The sequence below is a fragment of the Chiloscyllium plagiosum genome, chromosome 14 (assembly GCF_004010195.1).
Source record: "Chiloscyllium plagiosum isolate BGI_BamShark_2017 chromosome 14, ASM401019v2, whole genome shotgun sequence".
Taxonomy (NCBI): domain Eukaryota; kingdom Metazoa; phylum Chordata; class Chondrichthyes; order Orectolobiformes; family Hemiscylliidae; genus Chiloscyllium; species Chiloscyllium plagiosum.
The window spans coordinates 41,685,339-41,709,152 of NC_057723.1; the positions used below are offsets into that span (position 1 = coordinate 41,685,339).

General features: G+C 39.4%; 1 protein-coding gene across 7 annotated transcripts in view; it reads left to right on the forward strand.

Annotated features, from left to right (window-relative positions):
* ppp3ca (protein phosphatase 3, catalytic subunit, alpha isozyme) overlaps positions 1-23,814 on the forward strand; it is a 425,143-nt gene that overhangs the window by 371,182 nt on the left and 30,147 nt on the right. For all 7 annotated transcript variants that reach the window (XM_043703681.1, XM_043703683.1, XM_043703682.1 and 4 more), the window contains 4 exons: positions 5,963-6,088; positions 8,053-8,130; positions 13,158-13,242; positions 23,102-23,199. In XM_043703681.1, the coding sequence (XP_043559616.1) occupies positions 5,963-6,088; positions 8,053-8,130; positions 13,158-13,242; positions 23,102-23,199 (387 nt within the window). The remainder of the gene's footprint in view (positions 1-5,962; positions 6,089-8,052; positions 8,131-13,157; positions 13,243-23,101; positions 23,200-23,814) is intronic.

Genomic DNA, 23,814 nt, shown 5'->3' on the forward strand with positions numbered 1-23,814 from the left:
CCTCAATTTACCTGTTTATTGGACTCTAGTTAACAGAAAGTTTAGACCAGATTTCTGTACTTAACAATTAAAAAATAAATAATATCTAATCATAAGTAAACAGCTATGAACTGTTGGCATATAGGTCTACTAGTAACTATTTTAACCCTCTTCTGAAACCACACACACACACACAATTGATTTTACAAGGGGAGAAAAAGGTACTGGGTAAACAGTTAAATGACACCAGTCTTCAGAATTCCATATCGGGGTTTCCTTTGCTTCCATGTCCTTCGGTACTCTGACCTTTTCCTTCAGGTTCTTTCACTACTTCACAGAAAGCACAGATTTGCTAATTCACAGATTATAAAGTCTCTGATGTATTAATCAAAAGCAATAGCTTAGAGCAATTGGTAAGAGAAAAGAAATGGTTTTCTTTAGCTTCAGTTATTTTACTGGAGAGAGAGAGAGAGAGAGACCATCTCCCATTCTAGAGGTCTGAGGTTTCTCACTGTAATGTTCACACCCATAAGGCATTCATCTATCCAGGAACCAGTTGTTGTTGTTGTCAGCAGATGCTGAGTTCTGATGGAGAGTCAGTGGACTTGAAATGTTAAGGCTGCTTTTTCCTGACAGATACTGCCAGGCCTGCTGAGTTTTGCCAGCAATTTTTGTTTTTGTTTCAGATCTCCAGCATCTGCAGTACCTGTCAGGAAAAAGCAGCCTTAACATTCAAGTCCACTGACTCTCCATCAGAACTCAGCATCTGCTGACAACAACAACTGGTTCCTGGGTAGATGAATAGCTTATTAAAATAAGTTTCAGCAACTTGCTTTTTAAAAGTGCAGCAATTCCTTCCTCCTTTTTGTAAAGCAATTATTACCCAAAGAGTAATATTTTCTTTTAAAAAGCAATATTTTTAAAAATTACATTCTTTAGAATTGTTATAGGCACTTCAAGGAGGACTAGATGTTAGGTCTCACTCCTTTGAGATCCTGAGTTGTTCTGCTTACAAGTACAAATATTATTGTCATAGTTAGTGATGCTAATGGCATTCTCCTTTGTGACACAGCTAGGATAGCATCCTAATTATGTAAAGGTGGATTGTTTCTAGTCCAGCTCACCCATTCTCCTTTTAGCTCTTATTATCATTTATTCAACTTTTCTGTCTTGGCCTGCTATCTGTAATCTACTTGTTTACCTACCCCTTTCAAAACTCTCTCTCGCTTTCTCTTTCTCTCTCTCCCTGTCTCTTTCTCTCTCTCCCTGTCTCTTTCTCTCTCTCCCTGCACAATATTAGTTCTAAAGCATTATTTCCTCTATTTAGTTCTTCAAAATATAGTTCTTGACAGCCATCTCGTACATTCCAGGAATTTATCCTCCACAACATTTATGATAATTGGTTTTCCTAGTCTGTAAGTATATTCAAGTCCCCATGATTTCTATATTATACTTTGTGATACATATACACCTCAAATTATCTGATCTATATTTTCACTGCTATCACTATGTGGTCCTTTTCATCACTCCCACCAATGGTTCTTCCCTTTTTCTCTTTCTTAGCTCCATTGTTTCTATGTCTTGGCATTTGAACCAAGATCCTCTTTCACTAATAGATTGAATTCAATCTTTATTAATAGCACAAACAACCTTTTTCCTTTTTGCCTAATATTCCAAAATGTTAAATGCCCCTGAGGATTCAGTTCCTAGTCTTGGTCGCCATGCAGCCATATCTCCATAATGGCAATTATATCATACTTGTTTGTTGTGAATACAATGTGAATTTAGATAGAGTGCCTTTAATCTTTTCTTTTTATTATTTTTGCAACCTCTAGCCTTATCTGCTGTTCCACTAGCTTGTATGTTTGTCCCATCCTACCACACTCAGATTATCAATTCCTGTATTGCTACCTTATTGCTTTTTCTCCTTCACTCTCGTTAAATGATCACATCTTCCCTCATAGGCTCACTTGTTCCCACAGCTTAGTTTAATTAATACCTTCAGTTAAATGACTGATCGGGATACTGTTTTTAGCAGAGTTTGGGTGAAGACTGTGCATTTTTCCCAGTCGTGGTTCCACGAACCAAAATCAATTTCTAATATACTAATCTTTCGTTGTCTAATTGTATTAACCCCATTCAAATTTGTTCAATATTCAGTTATTAATCTATTGATTGTTACCTTTAAGGTTTTGCTTTTTAATGTAGCCCTAGCTGCTCATAATCTCTGAGCAGAGCCTCTTTCCTATCTTATTTATGCATTAGTACTTAGATGAATCATGACAACAAAATCCTCTCCTTTTCATCACTAGTTAATTTTGAGAGTAGATGTAAACCCTGGCACTGGTAGACAGCACAGCGTTTTCAACTTCAGCTGCAGGGAATTGTGACTGTCCATCTTACTATCCTGTCCCCTACCACTGCATTTCTATTAACTTGAGCTCCCTCCTTGTACCCCACCCCTCCCAAACCCCACACAAAGTTTCAGTTATTTTCTTTACCACTGAGTCATGCTCCTTTTTTTTATGGTCCCTGATTTTACACACACAGCCTTCACAAAGGAAACAAGTAACCCATCCCGAAAATGGTGGAAAAATAGTGTTTTGTGAGAAGGAGGAACTGAGGGAAATTCGTACTGTTAGGGAAATGATGTTGAGGAAATTGATGGGATTAAAAATCAAAAAATCACCAGAGCGTGATAGTCTACACCCCAGAGTACTTAAGCAGGTGACCCTACAATTAATGGGTGCATTGATGGACATCCTTCAAGGTCCTGTTAACTTTAATTGGAGGGTAGCTGACGTAATCCCAATATTTAAAAAAGGAGGTAGAGAGAAAACAGGCTGACATTGATAGTCGGGAAATTGCTCAAGCCCATTACCCAAGTTTTAATAGAGAATACTTGGAAAACGGTGACAGATTTGATAGAGTCAGCATGAATTTACAAAAGGGAAATCATGGTTGAAACATCTACTGGAATTTTCAGAATGAAACTATCAGAGTTGATTACGGGAAGACAGGGGATGGGGTTTACTTGGACTTTCCAAAGACTTTTGTAGATGTTCCACATGACAGGTTAGTATGTACAATGAAACCTTGTGAGTTTGGGAGTTGTGTACTGACATGGATAGATAATTGGATATGCCATGGAGACTGAGCAAATGACTTGTGCACGATTGATTGCTGAATAGGTCAATCTTAAAATACATGGAGCTATACAATTTCCAACACATGCATTGATCAATGGAAGTAAGCTTGTGGTAGACAGTAATAAGGAATACATTATCAGATGTATCATACAGCACTTCAAGACAAAAGAGCTGACTGGATTGCTCCATTTCAAAGGTGAATTTGAGCACAGGATGAGGTAAATTAAAGTGTGTAAAGAAATTCTTATACACAGCCGAAAGATTCAAATATTGCAAATGTATCTATTAGAAAGGTACAAATGTCTCTCTTGGGGAGACATTCCATCGAAAACAAGTTTTTGTAGCAAACACCAAACATGTCACTAACTGGAGAAAGTCCAATGGCAATACCAAATATTTGGCTAAAATGGTTTTGTAAAAAATTGAACTCAACTCCACAAGCTGCTGAATTCAAAAGTTCAATGATTGCAAATTCAGAACACAGCAGTCTGGATTGATATACAAAGGAATCTCGATTATCCGGCATTCGCTTATCCGAATATCAGATTATCCAGCAAGATCGCAAGGTCCCGATGCTTGGCTAAACTATGTTATCCAGCATTTGATTATCCAGAATTTGATTAACCAAATGAAATACTCCTGCCCTTGTCCTTCGGATAATTGAGGTTCCTCTGCAGTGACATGACGAAAATGTCCATGGCCTCCTCGAGTGACTCATTAGGCTTGCCAGTGTTGGAACTAGTACTGAGATAGGAACTGCTTTCAATTTGCAGATCATGAAAAGTATTTGTGAAGGTGAAGGAATCCTTCACCATATATGCAGAAAACTCAGTCTGAACTAGTTATGGCAACTCATTCAACCATTTATCCAATTCATGTTGTGCAGAACAATTAAAGATAAGATGGAGTGCAATAGGACATCACTCTGAGTGTCTTACAGAGTTCATTTGTGCATGGACATAGTAAACCATAATAAACAATCCTATTAGATATACTACAAGGCAGCTTGTTCCTCTCACACAAGTTTAACAAATAATTTTGTAATTTTCTTTTGAGCAGGGCTGTGCAGTCATGCTTGGCAGTGGATCTATTTATACAATTGTCATTATAATTGTGCTTGTTAAGAATGATTATTCCAATCACTTTGTCAGGCTTGCAAGTGTGGATGTCTGCTTTGAGGCAGTATGAAGCCACCAGATATTTGCACTGTTTTGTGAAAGTCAGGATATTAGCACTTTACATGCACTAGATTCAATAGGAGCACATTCATAGACTCTGTATTTTCAAAGTAAAGGTAAAGTCACCATAGCCCCAGAGGACCATGGGACTTCTGTCTCATCAGAGAGAGATGACTGATGGTAGTTTAACCTGAGCATCAATACACTTCAGGTGAAGGGGAATCTTTCAAGGTAACCTCAGCCATTGCAGGAATTCAACCCATGCTGATAGCATCACCCAGTGCCCATCTTTATTTTCTGTATATCCAGAAGTGGTTTAACGCACAACTGAACATTTTTTTTTCCCCTATCACCACATCCCTCATGGTATTTTTTTCATCTATTAACCACCACCAGTAAATCAGCCATGTTTTCTAACTGATTTATGTTATGTGCTAAGCCCATTAATGACAATTCAGACCAACAAAGGTGAGGAACGAACTCAGTGTCCAATCTTTCAGGCACTATAAGCGGTTAACATTTCACTAACATGAATAACAACACATTTCCTTAAATTAAGAAAATCACATATCAGCTGGTTTTTGCGAGAAATTTGAGCAGAAGTTGCTCACCCAAAGATTCTGCATGAAAAACAAGGCACAACAAACCAGTCTCCATATTTTTTACCATCATCCTGTCTCGTGATGCTGTTCTGCACCTCTGGAGCAGGTCAGGCCTGAACCTAAGCCTTCTGGCACCACCAGTCTGTCATAGAAATTCTGATAAACCAGTGTCTGGATATTTCCACATCAACCTGTTCAGCGATATTATTACACATCTCTGGAGCAGGTGAGACTTGAACTCAGGCCTGCAGGTCTGGAGGTGGAGATACAACCATTGCACCATTGGAGCCCCTACAAACTAGTGTCCAATGAAAGATTCAACAAGAGAAAAACAGCTGTGGGCTTTAAGTTCAGTCAATTAGAGAAACAATTAATTAGATAGGCAGGCCTAGTGGAGGGGTTGGCGATCTGCTCAATGGTGACCCTGGCCACAATTGGGCCTTCTGGTTGGGTGGTAGGCTTGGGAGGTGGTTGGGACGAAAGGTGACTGAAAGAGGTGAACCCTTCCTTCCCAATCAATCGATGTGTAGGGTACACCAGTATTAATGTGATGAGACCCTTAATTGACCACAAATGCAACAATTGGCATCAGCTTTTCCATGCAATTGGATCAACTTGCCTTCTGATGACCCACCTGATTAAATACATTCCCCCATCTCCCAGCCTGGTCCAGTTGGGCGAGTGGGCATTAAATTCACCGATTGCATATATTTTGAGTACTAGGAGCTTGCATGAAAGACAGTTAAGAGAACAGTGATTCTCGCTTTGTGATAACAAAATTTGTTGAAATAGCAAATATTTAATCTGCAGTGAACCAAGAAATAGAGAACTCAGGAACAAAGTGAATGAGCCTTGAATAAGTTTACACTTCAAAAGTTCTTCATTTACATTGAATTACTTTGCAATTTCTTAATAAATGCTTGTTACTTAATAAACCACAAGATTATCCTTGCAAAAGTTAGTCAAGGAAGTTTGTACAGCTGCTATTGTGGTATATAACCTAAGTAACTGATACTGTGCTAAGCTGTTACTGTGTCTCTCTACTTCATTTTAGCTGCAGTATTGAAATACGAGAATAATGTTATGAACATTCGACAGTTCAACTGTTCTCCGCATCCTTACTGGCTACCAAATTTTATGGATGTCTTTACTTGGTCCTTGCCTTTTGTTGGTGAGAAAGGTATGTGAACAAACTTTTAAGCTTCAGCTTACAGGATGACAACTCTCAAGGCTACTATATATAACTTCCAATGTAATTTTAGTCTGTAAATTACATGGATTTAAATTTGAGTCACTTTAAATTTTGTGTTAGATTAATCCAAATTATATTATTTTAGTAATGTGTTCCTCTGAAATTTTAGTGAAATAATTTAGAAAGAATCCAATTTTCTCATAATTTAAAAAAAAGCTCATCTGTAAATAGTGTAGCGTGAATCTTAATTGTGAATGGGTGCAGAAAAGTGAGAATGTTGTGTTGTATTCCTTCTCCATGATATTCTTATGGATAATTCCAAGGTGGTACTTTTTACTGGGATGTAAAAGGTGTTTGAGCAAAACTTAAATATTCACAGTATTTAATCTGTAATCAGTCACATACTATGGATAATGTCTTTGTCATTCAGCAGCATGGTGATTGCTAGTATTGAATGGTCAATCGTTTATGTTTGTTTATATGTTTGGAAAAATAAATTTATGTGGCTAAGCCTATTCTGTCTATCAACTATAGAAGGATGTTTTCTTTCATCTGTTGCCTTGGTTCAAACTTTACGTAGAAACAAACATTCTCTCGTTCTGTAATCATAAGCTTTGTTAAACATGTGGGTCTCCTTCCACTTTGAAAGGAAATTAATGTAAGCTTCTGTTTCAAACACACAAAGAGAAAGCTACCTAAAATTTAAGAGGATAGCTAAGTTTTCATTAAAATAATACGATTCAAAGCAATCTAGGTTATCCTGTTTATTAGAAATGCAGTTGATTAGCTCAGTTCACTGGGCAGCTGGTTTGTGATGCAGAGTAACACTAAAAACATGAGTTCAGTTCTTGCAACAGCCGAGGTTACAATGAAGGTCTTTCCTCTCACCACGGGTGTAGTGACCTTCAGGTTAAACCACTGTCAGTCATCTCTATAGTTTATTACTTAGATTCCCACATTGTAGCTTGTATATTTTTCATTTTATATTTATCTTTATTAAGAAAAAGGTGTATAGCTAACAGTCAGGAGAAATGCAGAGTTCTGAAGATAAGACTTGGGACAAGAACAGATTTTAATCAGACAGCCATCAAGATCGTTGGTTACATCATCACCATGGAAACAGCAAAGTTTGTCCCAAGACTAAATGGAAGATTCATGATTGAACAGACGTTTTCTGTACTGGTGGCTTCTAGGAATATCCAAGGAAATTTGGATCATTTAGGTTGAGCCAAGTAACTTTCCAGACAGTTGCAAATACCAATGCAGTAGGTGCAAGGAATGGCCCATGACTGAAGCTAATGAACATTTATAACAGACAATACGATTTTGATTGTCCTTCGTAATTGCTATTCAATATTGTAATAATTTAATTCTCACTAAGGTTTAAGTAAAATCTTAACTCTTAAAACTATGAAGCAAACTTTAAAAGATTGTAGAACTACAACCTTTTTTGATGAACTAGATTTAAATTACAGACATAAGATGCCATTTCACACAAGTTTTGATTTTTTTTATGTCTTACAATTCAGTTGATTTACTGTGCAAAACATGACCATTACTTCAAATGATTGAACAATACTGTTGTTTGTGGTAATGAAGGTTTAACTCCTATTATCATGCAATACATGAAAATCTGCCAGTAATATTAATTTTTTTTAAAATACTTTTTCATGGAAATGCATTTCATGCTCTATAATCTTTGATCTTTGTCTTTCTGGAGTTTTCACAACTCGCAGATAATCAATTGATTTGCTTTGAGACAGTAACGTGAAAGTGCACAAGAACACCCTAAAGTGATGTATCCTTCTTCTTCCCTCTCTCTCTGATTTTCATTAGTCTCATCAGCATCTTTTCCAATAAAGAAGTTGTGATCAAGATGATGGTATGATGGTCAAGGTTAGCAAGGTGATGGCATTGTTCTGAAATTTAATTTCTTTCTTTTCTTGTTTCAGTGACAGAAATGTTGGTGAATGTTCTAAATATCTGCTCTGATGATGAACTCATGACAGATGGAGATGAGATATTTGATGGTAGGAGTACTTTTTACAATTTACAATATATAGAAAAAGAGTTGCCTTCATATAGCTGATACGGTGTGAAGATTCTGGCCTATGCATAATTCTTTAGAAAACACTTCTAATGAATAGAAATACCTCTGGTACTTAAGTATAGTATCTTAAATGATGGAGAAAAAAAGGTGTATAGCTAACAGTCAGGAGAAATGCAGAGTTCTGAAGGTAAGACTTGGGATAAGAATAAGTTACAGAGATAATGAGACTTAATCAAGATGAAAACTTTGAATTGGAGGGGTTGCAAGAATGTGTCCAATATATATCAGTAAAGATCAGGCTAATGGGAGAATAAGTCTTGCAGCAGGAAGATGGGAAGTCAGAATAGCTAAGTCTAGAGATAACAACGGCACAAATGTGAATTTTATCAGATGGCTGTGGGCGGGGCATGGGTGAGAATAGATAATCTTTGTGTTGGAAATGACAAGATCAAATAAGATCCACACCTACTGAATTGAACATTGGGCGGCACGGTGGCACAGTGGTTAGCACTGCTGCCTCACAGCGCCAGAGACCCGGGTTCAATTCCCGCCTCAGGCGACTGACTGTGTGGAGTTTGCACGTTCTCCCCGTGTCTGCGTGGGTTTCCTCCGGTTTCCTCCCACAGTCCAAAGATGTGCAGGGTCAGGTGAATTGGCCATACTAAATTGCCCGTAGCGCCCGTAGCGTTAGGTAAGGGGTAAATGTAGGGGTATGGGTGGGTTTCGCTTCGGCGGGTCGGTGTGGACTTGTTGGGCCGAAGGGCCTGTTTCCACACTGTAATCTAATCTAATCTAATCTAATCTAATCTAATTATCAGCAATATGTGGAAACTCAACCCATGTAATTGTTCATGTAACTAAGGTGCAGCACATAAGCTAGAAAGCAAAGAAGGCCAAGTACAGATAAACTGCTGAAGTAAAGGTGGAGCTAAACAAAAGGAAATCATTATTCAATGTGTTCTGGTTATAAATAATTAAGTAATATAAATTAGAATCACAGAGATATACAGCACAGAAAGAGACCCTTCGATCCAACTCATCCCTGCCGACCGACTATCCTAAATAAATCTAGACCCATTTGCCAGCATTTAGCCTATATCCCTCTAAACTCTGCCTACTCATATATCCATCCAGATGCCTTTTAAATGTGTAATTGTACATCCACCACTTCCTCTGGCAGCTCATTCCATATACACATCACCTCTGCATGAAAAAGTTGTCTCTTAGGTCCCTTTTAAATTTTTCCCCTCTCACCTTAAACCTATGCTCTCTACTTTTGGACTCGCCCACTCTGGGGAAAAGACCTTTTCCATGTCCCTCATGATTTTACAAACCTCTGTAAAGTCATCCTTCAGCTTCCGATGATGTAGGAAAAATAGCCCCAGCCTATTCAGCCTCTCCCTACAGCTCAAATCCTCCAACCCTGGCAGCATTCTTGTGAATCTCTTTTGAACCCTTTCAAGTTTGACCAGAATTACATGCAGTATTCCAATAGTGGCCTAGCCAATGTCCTGTACATCTGCCACATGACCTCCCAACTCCTATACACTATGCACTGAAAAATAATGGCAAGCATAACAAACGCCTTCTTCACTATCGTATCTACTTGTGACTCCACTTTCAAGGAACTATGAACCTGCACTCTAAGGTCTCTTTGTTGAGCAACACTCCCCAGGACCTTAGCATTAAGTGCGTATCCTACCCTGATTTGCTTTTCCAAAGTGAAGCATCTCACATTTATCTAACTTAAACTCCATCTGCCATTCCTCAGCCCACTGGCCCATCTGATCAAGATCCTGTTGTATTCTGAGGTAAACACCTTCGCTGTCCACGACACCTCCAATTTTAGTGTCATCTGCAAACTTACTAACCATAATTCCTATGTTCACATCCAAATCATTTATATAAATAATGAAAAGCAATAGATCCAGCACTGATCCTTGTGGCACACCACTGGTCACAGGACTCCAGTCTGAAAAGCAACTCTCCATCACGGTCCTCTGACTTCTACCTTTGAGCCAGTTCTGGATCCAAATAGCTAGTTCTCCCTCTAATCCATGTGGCCTAACCAGTCTACCATGATGATCCTTGTTGATTACCTTACTGAAGTCCATTTGGATCATATCCACTGCTCAGTCTTCATCAATCCTCTTTGTTACTTCAAAAAACTCAACCAAGTTCCTGAGACACAGTTTCCCATGCACAAAGCCATGTTGACTGTCCCTAATCAGTCCTTGCCTTTCCAAATATATGTAAATCCTGTCCCTCAGAATTTCCTCTAACAGTTTACCCACCACTGTTGTTAGGCTCAGCGGTCTATAGTTCCCTGGCTTTTCCTTAACACCTTTCTTAAATAGCCAACCTCCAGTCTTCCAGTGCCTCGCCTATTACTATCAATGATACACATACCTCAGTAAGGAGCCCAGCTACCTCTTTCCTAGCTTCCCACAGAGTTCTAAGGTACACCTGATCACCTTTGTGTTTTAAGACATCTAGCACCACCCGCTCTGTAATATGGACATTTTTCAAGATGTCGCTATTTATTTCCACATGTTCTCTATCTTTTATATCCTTCTCCATAGTAAACACCAGCAAAATAATCATTTAGTAACTCCACTATCTCCTGTGGTTCCCCACATAGATGGCCTTGCTGATCTTTAAGGGGCCCTATCCTCTCCCTAGTCACCCTTTTGTCCCTGGAATCCCTTTGGATGCTCCTTAACCCTATTTGCCAAAGCTATCTCATGTCCCCTTTATGCCCTCCTGATCTCCCTCAGAAGTATACTCTTCTAGGGAATCACTTGATTGCTGCTGTCTATACCTGACACATGCTTCCTTCTTATTCTTGACTAAAACCTAACTTTCTCTCGTCATCCACCATTCACTACAACTACCAGTTTTGTCTTTCACCCCAACAGGAACATACTGTCTCTGGACTTTCATCTCATCTCATTTTTGAAGGCTTCCCATTCTACAGCCACCCCTTTACCTGCGAACATCCGCCCTCAATCAACTTTTCAAATCCCCTGTCTAATACCATCAAAATTAGCCTTGCTCCAATTTCGAACTTTATCTTTTAGATCTGGTCTATCCTTTCCCATCACTATTTTAAAGCTAATAGAATAATGGTCACTGGCCCCAAAGTACTCCCACACTGACACCTCAGTCACCTGCCTTGCCTTATTTCCCAAGAATAGGTCAAGTTTTACACCTTCTCTAGTAGATGCATCCACATACTGAATTAGAAAGTTTTCTTGTACACACTTAACAAATTCCTCTCCATCTAAGCCATTAACACTATGGCAGTCCCATTCTACGTTTGGAAAGTTAAAATCTCCTGCCATAAACACCTTATTATTCTTACAGATAAATTGAGATCTCCTGACAGATTTGTTTCTCAATTTCTTTCTGATTGTTGAGGGGTCTACAGTACAATTCCAGTTCGGTGATCATCCCTTTCTTATTTCTCAGTTCTATCCAAATATCTTCCCTGGATGTATTCCCAGGAATATCCACCCTAAATACAGCCATAATGTTATTCCGAATCAAAAATGCCACTCCCCCCTCATCTCTCGACCCCCCCCCCCCCCCGACTTTCAATCCTTCCTACAGCATAATAACCCGGAACATTAAGCTGCCAGTCCTATCCATCTCTAAGCTACACTTCTGTAATTGCTATGATATCCCAGTTCCATAATCATACCCTAAGTTCTTCTGCCTTACCTGTTAGGCCCTCATTTCATAAGAGCTGGTCTTGGTACCAGAAACCTGGCTGTCAGTGCTACATACCCCTGAGAGTCCATCACCCCCTACATTTTCCAAAATAGCATATTTGTTTGAGATGGGAATATCCATAGGAGACTTCTGTATGACCTGCCTCCCTTTCCTACCTTTTCTGGAGGTTACCCATCTACCTGACTGTATCTTCGGTTTATCTCCCTCCCTGCAACTGCCATCCATCACTCCTGATACTGTAAATTCCTCATTGTTTCTAACTGCCACTCCAATCGATCCATGCGATAAAATAGGATTCACAATCAAGCACACTTGGTGCAGACGTGATCATCAGTAGCATGGGAACTCTCCCTAATCTCCCACATCCAACAGGAAGAGCATATCACTCTACTAAAAGCCATTTTTGCATCTTAACAATCTACAGACCCAGAAAATACCACAGTCTTACTACTCTAAAAACAACACTGCAGGCTAACTTAGTACATATGTTTTTATATTTTTAATCAAGAGACTGGTCTCAAGAACAACATGTAATCAAATAAAAAAACACTCTACTCACTATTGTAGATTTACAAAAGAAAAACAGTAAGGTTACACTTTGAAAAGCCACTGAGCTGCTCCTGCTCCCACATACAGGTTTCTGTGAATGTCACTGATTGGAGTTTGTTTATTTTTTTTAGAACCTGTCCAGAGTTTGAAAGTAGACAGTAAATGCACAAGCTGTGCAGATTACTGCTGTGTCAGAAAGCAGTGTAGGTTTCTTCCTCTGTTTGAATTACTGCCCATGTGGTCACTACCCTTTGTTTTCCTCCTTCTTAAAGTTGCCATTGTTTTGATTTATTTTCCCAAAGTTCCAAAATAATGCAACAGCTTATAAAACAATAATTACTGCTCCTGGAATTCAAGGAAATCAGCTCCAACTCTGAAAATACCTCCAAAATGGAGCAGCTCTTACAGCCACCATTTTTTCCCCGTCCTTCATCTTGGATTATCCAGAATCCTTTTATAGCAGTCCCATTGAGATAGGCAGTAGCAATGAGACAATGGGGGAGGATGACATGCACAATTATCTCAAAGGGTGGCAGAGAGGTTTAAGATACCTTAATGTGTTTTGACAATCGAGGAGGTAATCTATACATTATTCTGGGCAATTTTGATGCTTTATTCGAGGTGGAAGTCTAATTCGAAATGTTCCCATTTTGTTATTTAAAAAAAAAGTGAAGAGAATTTAGGCTTCTCTTTTCTGAATCAAATACTGCTTTTTGTTCCAAGCAAATGCAGCTGCCGCTCGTAAAGAGGTCATCAGGAACAAAATTCGAGCCATTGGCAAAATGGCAAGAGTATTTTCTGTGCTCAGGTAAGAGTTTACAAAGCTTTTTCTTTTCACTGATTTTTTAACTGATCTCTTGTATTTACTCAAACTGTTTTCAATAATGTATAAGATGTTCATTCCAGCATTCATAGAATTATAGAATCCTTCCAGTGTGAAAGGAGGCTATTTGACCTATTGAGTCCACAGCGACCTTCCGAAGAGCACCACACCCAGACCCAAACCCCTGCTCCAAATCCCCATGACCTCATATTTACCATGGCTAATCCATCCAACCTGCACATTCCTGGATTCTATGGACAATTTACCACAGTCAATCCAACTAACCTGCATATTTTTGGACTGTGGGAGGAAACAGGAGCACCCGGATGAAATCCGTGCAGACATGGGGAAAACATGTAATTTCCAGACTGAAATTGAACCTGGGTTCCTGTTGCAGTGAGGCACTGAGCCATCATACCTCATTGTAACTGTTTAAAGGACTTCAAAAGCACAAAAAGATTAATTCACAAAGTATCATTTAAAATGTGTTCTATCATTTTAATAATTACTTCAAAAGTAATCCAATAGGTATTATTTATGTATCAATTTTGCTAATAATGTACAAAACATAAAAATAATTAATGTACAATATCCATTAATCGCCCAAATTTATCTTTAAAAATGTTGCAAGTGAAAATGCACAACTTGAACTTTAGCATGCAATTATGAATTTAAACTGATTTTTCACATAGATTCTTCCAGCAGGCACCTACAAAAAAAACACACAAATCAATATCCTCTGTGTAATCAGTATGTATATATATTTGTATATGTGTAATAAGCAGAACTCAGAGATGCATACAATGATGGAAATTATAAAACAGGAGGAAGTTGTTCTTCCTACTGCATCCAGCGTTGACTCTTTAACTGAAGCGATTTACTATTTTCCTGACATTTGCCCATATTGATTTATATTTTTCTTCTTCAAGTACTTACCTCATTCCATTTTAATTTACATGTGTAGCAGAACAAAAACTGCCAATGGGAAGCTTGTTCTAGTGTGGACAGCAAATTACAAATGACATACAGTCAGGGACCCAATGTGGCTCTGCCACTTCAAAGTTTAGCCAACATGCATTGGGAGGCATACAGAAAACTGTCATGTTAATCAGTCACTTCAGTGTGGAAGTAGACTAATTAATTGTGATTTAATTGAGAATTCATAGGCAATGTGAGCAGGAGTAGTTCATACAGCCCATCGAACCTCAAAGAGCCAGCAAGTTATTATGAACTCAGCCAGGTCAACAGGTGAGAGGACAGTGAGGCAATATGGTTCGTTGAAACGGCCCTGCTGGTAAGCTTATGAACAATGAAACAAGGTAACTGTTGAACTGTTACATGAAAGATTCTCACTACACAAATCTGTTCACTAAAGATTTCACTGCTTCATGCATAACCTCCAAACTTCTAAAAGTCATTGTACTTTACTCACCTTCATTTGTACTTCTTTACTGCTGGCCTTCACTGCAGGAAGTGAAGAGATTTGCAGCTCTTTAATGCAGACTTTTAGTGAGTGCAAGAGAAGCAACGCTGGAGAAATGCCAGCAGCTACACCAGCCTCTATTTGCTCAGCTCATGCTTCTCCACAAAGTCAATGGATACAACGATCAGAGTTACAGAGTCATAGAGATGTACAGCATGGAAACAGACCCTTCGGTCCAACTCATCCATGCCGACCAGATATCCCAACCCAATCTAGTTCCACCTGCCAGCACCTGGCCCACATCCCTCCAAACCCTTCCTATTCATATACCCATCCAAATGCCTTTTAAATGTTGCAATTGTACCAAGCTCCACCACTTCCTCCGGCAGCACATTCCATATACGTACCACCCTCTGTGTGAAAAAGTTGCCCCTTAGGTCCCTTTTATATCTTTCCCTATCCTATCCATGCCCCTCATAATTTTGTAAACCTCTATAAGATCACCCCTCAGCTTCCGAAGCTCCTGGGAAAATAACCCCAGCCTGTTCAACCTCCCCCCATAGCTCAAATCTTCCAACCCTGGCAACATCCTTGTAAATCTTTTCTGAACCCTTTCAAGGATCACAACATCTTTCCGATAGGAAGGAGACCAGAATTACACTCAATATTCCAACAGTGGCCTAACCAATGTCCTGTACAGCCGCAACATGATGTCCCAACTCCTGTACTCAATACTCTGACCAATAAAGGAAAGCATTCCAAACGCCTTCTTCACTATCCTATCTAGCTGTGACTCCACTTTCAAGGAGCTATGAACCTGCACTCCAAGGTCACTTTGTTCAGCAACACTCCCTAGGACATTACCATTAAGTGTATAAGTCCTGCTAAGATTTGCTTTCCCAAAATGCAGCACCTCACATTTATCTGAATTAAACTCCATCTGCCACTTCTCAGCACATTGGCCCATCTGATCAAGATCCTGTTGTCATCTGAAGTAACCTTCTTCGCTCTCCACTACCATTCCAATTTTGGTGTCATCTGCAAACGTACTAACTGTACCTCTTATGCTTGCATCCAAATCATTTATGTAAATGACAAAAAGTAGAGGACCCAGCACCGATCCTTGTGGCACTCCACTGGTCACAGGCCTCCAGTCTGAAAACAACCCTCAATTACCACCCTCTGTCTTGTACCTTTGAGCCAGTTCTGTATCCAAATTGCTAGCTCTCCATGTATTCCGTGAGTTCTAACCTTGCTAACCAATCTCCCATGGGGAACCTTGTACAACACCTTACTGAAGTCTATATAGATCACATCTACCACTCTGCCCTCATCAATCCTCTTTGTTACTTCTTCAAAAAACTCAATCAAGTTTGTGAGAAATGATTTCCCACGCACAAAGCCATGTTGACTATCCTTAATCTGTCCTTGCCTTTCCAAATATATGCACATCCTGTCCCTCAGGATTCCCTCTAACAATTTGCCCACCACCGACATCAGGCTCACTGGTCTATAGTTCCCTGGCATGTCCTTACTACCCTTCTTAAAGAGAGGCACCACGTTAGCTAACCTCCAGTTTTCTGGCACCTCACCTGTGACTATCGATGATACAAATATCTCAGCAAGAGGCCCAGCAATCACTTCTCTAGCTTCCCACAGTTCTCGGGTACACCTGATCAGGCCTCCTGGGGATCTATTCACCTTTATGCATTTCAAGACATCCAGCACTTCCTCCTCTGTAATATGGACATTTTGCAAGGTGTCACCATCTATTTCGCTACTTTCTATATCTTCCATATCCTTTTCCACAGTAAATACTGATGCAAAATACTCGTTTATACCTCCCCCATTTTCTGCAGCTCCACACAAAGGCCGCCTTGCTGATCTTTGAGGGGCCTTATTTTCTCCCTAGTTATCCTTTTATCCTTAATGTATTTGTAAAACCCCTTTGGATTCTTCTTAACTCTATTTGCCAAAGTTATTTCACGTCCCCTTATTGCCCTCCTGATTTCTTTCTTAAGTATACTCATACTGCCTTTGTACTCTTCAAAGGATTCACTTGATCTATCCTGTCTATACCTTACATATGCTTCCTTCTTTTTCTTAACCAAACCCTCAATTTCTTTAGTCATCCAGCATTCCCTATACCTACCAGTCTTTCACCCTAACAGGAATATACTTTCTCTGGATTCTTGTTATCTCATTTGTGAAGGCTTCCCATTTTCCAGCCGTCCCTTTACCTGCGAACATCTGCCCCAATCAGCTTTTGAAAGCTTTTGCCTAATACCATCAAAAGAGAAAAACCCTACAGAAAGAATCTAAAAGCTGGGGATAAGCTTTCTTGATGTGGGTGTGCACCATAGTGTGTCATGAGCCAGGCTTTTGAGGCAACGTGTACTGACATTTGCCACTTACTGGAGTAAGACCTCCTTCACTTTGGCCTCAATGGGCATTCATTTATTGTCGTGGTGGTTATCACTAATGAAAACCTCAGTTCTCTGACTCTCTCTGGATTTCTGAGTTCTCTTCTGAAAGGTGAGAAAACAAAGAGTTATGAGTGTGAGAAATTGTTGTGTTTAGAAAAAGGAGGTAAAATGGTTGTGAAGGGTGACTCTGAGGCATGGGTGTGCAATGTCAATGAGGTTGAATTTCAATATAAGCCATTTAGATGGAAATTGCAATGGAATAGCTCTGTTAAGCATCTATCCAGCAGTGAGAGATTAGTTCAGAAGATTAGCATATGGATCAGTTTGGTTAGACTGGAAAACCATGAATGGGAGTAGTTTATAGGCCAACTAACAAATTCACTGAAGGACAGAATATATGGGACAAAATGTGGAGTTTTATAAGAAAGATACGGTAATTGTTATTGGTGGTTTTAGTCTTCATACAGATTTGACCAAGCAGACTGACCAAGCTATTCTGGAAGATGAATTCATAGTATTTATTTAGGACAGTTTATTAGTGCAGTACATTCTAGTGCCAACCAAAGAATAGACAACTTTAGACCTACTTTCCTGCTATCACATAATGAAACTAAATGTGTTAATGATCTCATAGTTGAAGGAGCTTCTAGGCAAAACTGATTCTAACATTTTAGATTTCAAAGTCAGTTTGAGGATGAGAAGTGTGGGTTGAAAGAGTATGTTAAATTTAAGTAAACAGAATTGCAAACGTCTGAGAATTGATTTGGCTGAAAACAACTGGGTAAACAGGTAGGATGTAGAGAATGGTGGGAGATACTTACTTAGGTTACTTACAGTATGGAAACAGCCCCTTCGGCCCAACAAGTCTACACCGACCCGCCGAAGCACACCCACCCAGACCCATTCCCCTACATTTACCCCTGCACCTAACACTACGGGCAACTTAGCATGGCCAGTTCACCTAACCTGCACATTTTTGGACTGTGGGAGGAAACCGGAGACACGGGGAGAATGTGCAGACAGTCGCCTGAGGCAGGAATTGAACCCGGGTCTCTGGTGCTGTGAGGCAGCAGTGCTAACCACTGTGCCACTGTGCCGCCCACTTAAAGACCTATTTCATAACTCACGGCTTAATTATATTCCTTTAAGAGAAAGAGTACATGAAAAAATAGCATTGTGAATAGCTAAATAAGCAAGTTAAAGTTAGTATCAAATTAAGAGAAAAAACATTTAATACTGTAGTGATTATTTGCAGGTCAAAACATTAGATAGTTTTTAGACGCCAACAAAAAATGACTTAAAAAGAGAATGAAATCAGAGTATAAGAGCAAACTAACTAGAAATATAAAAGCAGATATTAAGAATTTTTATAAGAATTTAAAAGGAAAATGAATGTAGCTAAACTAAAGAATTAGACTGGGCAATTAATAAAGAGTGGCACCACATTAGCCAACCTCCAGTTCCAGCACCTCGCCTGTGACTATAGATGATACACATATCTCACCAAGAGGCCCAGCAATCATTTCTCTGGAATTATTAAATAGGTATCATGTATCTGTCTTCACTGTAGAAGGCACAACCAAATGTCAAAAATATTGGTCAGAGTATTGAGTACAGGAGTTGGGAGATCATGTTGCGGCTGTACAGGACATTGGTTGGAATATTGCGTACAATTCTGGTCTCCTTCCTCTCGGAAAGATGTTGTGAAACTTGAAAGGGTTCAGAAAAGGTTTACAAGGATGTTGCCAGGGTTGGAGGATTTGAGCTATAGGGAGAGGCTGAACAGGCTGGGGCTGTTTTCACTGGAGTGTCAGAGGCTGAGGGATGACCTTACAGAGGTTTACAAACTTTATGAGGAGTATGGATAGGAAAAATAGGCAAAGTCTTTTCCCTGGGGTCAGGGGAGTCCAGAACTAGAGGGCATAGGTTTAGGTTGAGAGGGGAAAGATATAAAAGAGACCTACGGGGCAACTTTTTCACACAGAGGGTGGTACGTGTATGGAATGAGCGGACAGAGCAAGTGGTGGAGGCTGGTACAATTGCAACATTTAAGAGGCATTTGGATGGGTATATGAATAGGAAGGGTTTGGAGGGATATGGGATGGGTGCTGGCAGGTGGGACTAGATTGGGTTGGGATATCTGGTCGGCATGGATGTGTTGGACCGAAGGGTCTGTTTCCATGCTGTACATCTCTATGACTCTATGACTCTAATACGTGAAAATCAAGAAGTGAAAAGAAGGGAGGTACTCAAAGCAATTGTAATTACCAGGGAAAAGATGCTGAGAAAACTATCAGAACTGAAAGCTGACAGTTCTCCTGGATCTTCTTGGCTGAATCCTAGGATCTTAAAATTTAAGTGGCTACAGGAATGGGAGATAGATTCATTACGATACACCAAAATTTCCTCAATTTAGGAAAAGTTCTAGCCAATTAGCAAATCACCAAACTAACTATTCAAGAAAGGAGGGAGACGGTTTCCTGCTTTCTGTCGGCCAGTTAGCCTAACATCTGCCTCAGCAAAAATGCTAAAATCCATTATTAAACAAACTACAGCAGGAAATTTAGAAAATCATATGATTAGTCAGAATCAACATGGCTTTGTGAAAGGGAAGTTGAGTTTGACTAATTTATTAGAATTCTTTGAGGAGATAACAAACAATATAGATAAAGGGGAACCTGCACATATGGTATACCTGGGTTTCCAAAGGCATTCAGCAAAGTGCCACATCAAGAAAAGCCACTCATGATATAAGCGATGACATATCTGTTGATGTCTTTTTTCCACAAATCCAGTGAGAGATTTTCAATGTGACCAGAAATAGTCATTCGTCTACTTGTGGTGACACCTCTTCATGAATCTCTGCCCTACACACAAAGACAGTATTTTTTTAAAGGGATAAAACAAAAGGTTCATCAGTCACATGGTCGATTGTCGTTACATAGTTTAAAATAGGCAATTATGAATTTACAAAACCCAATGAATGTCGATGTCCTGTGATAACTTGTGAATGGATTACAGGGACTGATTATCGTATTCTTCATGATCATGTGTTGATGGGAAGAGATTAAAACAGTACTTATGCTAATATGGAGGGGATGTAAGACAATGGGAACAGGAGCCTGCAGAGGAATTCACATCTGTGGCTCCACTGGATCCTTTTTCTGGGATACAGTCAGCCTCCCCCCTACTGAGATGTTCTGTCTATATTGTAAGAGGACAGGCATACAATTGATACTGCAGTGAGTCTCTTTGGCAGTGGAATGTTTAACCCTTGAGCCCCCAGTATGCCTTGAAAGAGAAGTAAAACATGGAACTGATCCCTTTGTAGCTTTCTAACTTCCTCATATCAACATAGCAGAAAGCAGATAAAAGGGACAATGGATCATTTTTGGGTTAGTAAGCCTAGAATAGTGAAGTGCCATATCATCAGTTCATGGGCTTCATCCATTTACAACCCATATCAATGACATGGCAACTTGGTATGCTGATGAAACAAAGAAAGGTAGATAAATAAATAGTCAAGAAGACATATAGGCCAACATTTTCATCATCAAGTTTGAAAATACAGAGTCAGGAAAATTTCTGACTTAGCAAACCTGACACTGGGGTTAGTAGAGTGACTCAGGGATTTTCGATTGGATCTGGTGATGGTGGTGGTGGTGGTTGGGACGGAAGTGATTTGGCAAGGTGACAGGTGCTGACTGAAGTTGGGTCTGACACATCCCAGACACAGTGCAGAAGGAGCTATAGGTGGTGGAGTAGGGCTAATTAAAAGGCCCACCTTGGCTCTCTGCTTCATCCCTGGTTCAATAAGAGCAAAAAATATAAAGAGCATTCTAGCAATCACATCTCCCCTGTCTCACCTTCTGACACACTTTCCAGGCTTCAAAATTGTCAACCCACTGGCCCCCCCCCCCCCCAAACCTAATAATCCCACACACCCTCCATGCCAACCCACGCTTCCATACCAACTCCCAAGGTCCTCCATACACTATACACACACCAATGCCCTCAACCACCTTCCTTACAAACCTCTGCCACCCAACCACCTCATAGCCATTTGTAGACCTAAGCAAGGTTTGTGCAGAACCACCTCACTAACTCATCCAGATTCCACCCTGGGCAGACCAGAAGAGCCATGCTACAACAAAATAAAACAAAGTTCAAAGTATTTATTTCAGATGTCACTGTGTATAAATCTCTTGTTTATGAAAGCCTATTCAGTACATTAAAGTCTCCCAAATATTCAATTTCTTCTGAAGACAAATATTTGTATTCTTAGCTCCACATCAAAGCAACTAATCTCCTAACAACTACTTGGAACTGTGAATCAAATAACAAATTTACAAGTGCCCCAATTTGACAATGACAAGTTTTTGGAAACTGTTAAGCAGAAATTATAGCTCTCAGGGTCACAGCAAGTACCTGTGGAATCCCACAGCAATGAAAATTGCTTGTGTTTTTAGTATACAGCTGCTTCCATGATAATGGTAAAGTCGCCATTATTCTACCAGCCATAAGGCTGCTCTCTCATTAGAGAGAAATGACAATTGGGGGTTAAACCTGAGAGTCACCACATTTCAGGTGATGGGAGAGTTTGAGAAGGAGAGTGATTTCACGGTAACCTCAGCCAATGCAGAAATTGGACACATGCTATTGGCATCACTCTGCGTCACAACTGGCTGTCCAGCCAACTCAGCTAATTCATTGTAAGAGGAATTGAATAAAGAAGTAGAAAAATGTTGCTATAGCTGATTAGTGTCTTTATGCTTCTACATCTGATGTTGTTGCGTGCAGTTTTGATCTCCTTATTTAAAAAATTATAAAATTGCAACAGAGTCAGTTTGCTCAACTGATTCCTGAGATGAGAGGATTATGAAGGAAGTTTCTGCAATTGGAACTTAGAAGAATGAAGAATGATCTTATTGAAATATATCAAATTGTGAGGGGAATTGACAGGGTGGATGCTGAGATAACATGCACATTTTATAGATTTGTATGTCCTTTGTGTGGATCCCTATAGCTAAGGGCCACAAACTAAAATTTTGGAGATCTCCTATTTAAGGCTGGAAGGAGGAGAATCTTTCCTTTTCTCAAATTGTCTTTCATCTGTGGAATTCTTTTTTGTGGAGGGTGGTAGACGTTGGACATTGAAAATATTCAATGCTGAGTTAGATTGTTGATCAACAATCAAATGTAATTTGGGGAGGTGGACATAAAGAGGTAGGTAGACATAGATAGAGTTGAGACTGCAATGAAATCAGTCATGATGTTAGTAAATAGTGGAGCAGGCTCTAGGGGCTGAATGGTCTACTGTTGTTCCCAGTTCCTGTGTGCTTGTGTTACGTTCTTGTGTCATGCAAAAATAGGCTTATAATTTTATAACAGGATGTCAATAAAGGCTACAAATTCAAAGAACCCTACTTGCACTTCCTTTATTTCTTCTGGCAAGCTGCAAAATGTTTTTAAAAAATTAATCTCAAGTGCTGCCATTTCACTAGAAGAAACTGTTGTTACGTTCAGACATGTTCCCAGTGGCAGGCCGTTTTTCCCCTCACTATTGCCCTACCTCATTATAGTTATTTTAAAACATTGCCAATTTTTTCTCCATCAACGCATGAAAAAATTAATGCAAAAATGCTGTGATTGGATCATTAACATGCTCAATAAATAAACATTTCAAAGTGGTCTATCAGGCCCATTCACCATTTTAATTTAAGAGGCTTGTAGCAGTGTATGCTGACTGTCTTTATCGTATCTTATTTTATTTTGTTGTGGTGAGGGTATGGTTAGGAGGCTCACCTGGCTTATGATCATATAATTCAGCTCCATGAGTGGGACCCAACAGAATGGGCACTACTTTTGTTGCATGTAATCTCTGCTGTCACTGTATTTAATTTTACATTTCAAATTTATAATTGAAAGAAGCTTGAAAAAGCAAAGTATTGATGAATACCAGGAAAAAATCACAACTATTTTGTTTCTTTTTCAGAGAGGAGAGTGAGAGTGTTTTAACTTTAAAAGGCCTGACTCCAACCGGTATGCTGCCCAGTGGAGTGCTCTCTGGAGGCAAACAGACCTTACAAAGCGGTTGGTGTGCTTTGCAGTCCATCCTTCATATTCCTTTACTGTGCCTATGTCAGTTCCCCTGATGACAAGAATACCCCTGTTATTCCCGAGCAATTCTTATTAAGCTGTTTTACACATTTCTACTACAGATTGTCTTCTACTGAGAAGAAATAGTTATTTTTTAAAAACTTTATTTTTAATTTTTTTATAATATAAACAAAGTTAAACCTAGGAAGTAAATATACGTGTTTTTGATGTATTGATTGCCAATAATAGTTATACAAATCATGAAGTATTGCAAGCAACTTGCAAATTCTGGACAATTTAAAAATTATTTCCTGCTTTCTGCAAGAACATTACATACAACCATTTCCTTGCAAAACCATGCAAAAGTCATGCAGAAATTGGGAATTCCCTTTATGAGGAACTATAGAAATAAAATCCTGTTTAGTCACTCCATGATATTGGACACTCCTGTATGGTGCAGTTAGGCTGCTCTCATGTGACTAGGACATAAGTATCTGTAAGAATCCAGTTATCCTGGGTTGGATAATGGTTGATTCTTTTGAAAGGGACGTGTTCTATTAATGAAAGCTGTTGGTGTAATAAACTAAAAGTAACTTATTTTATAGTAAT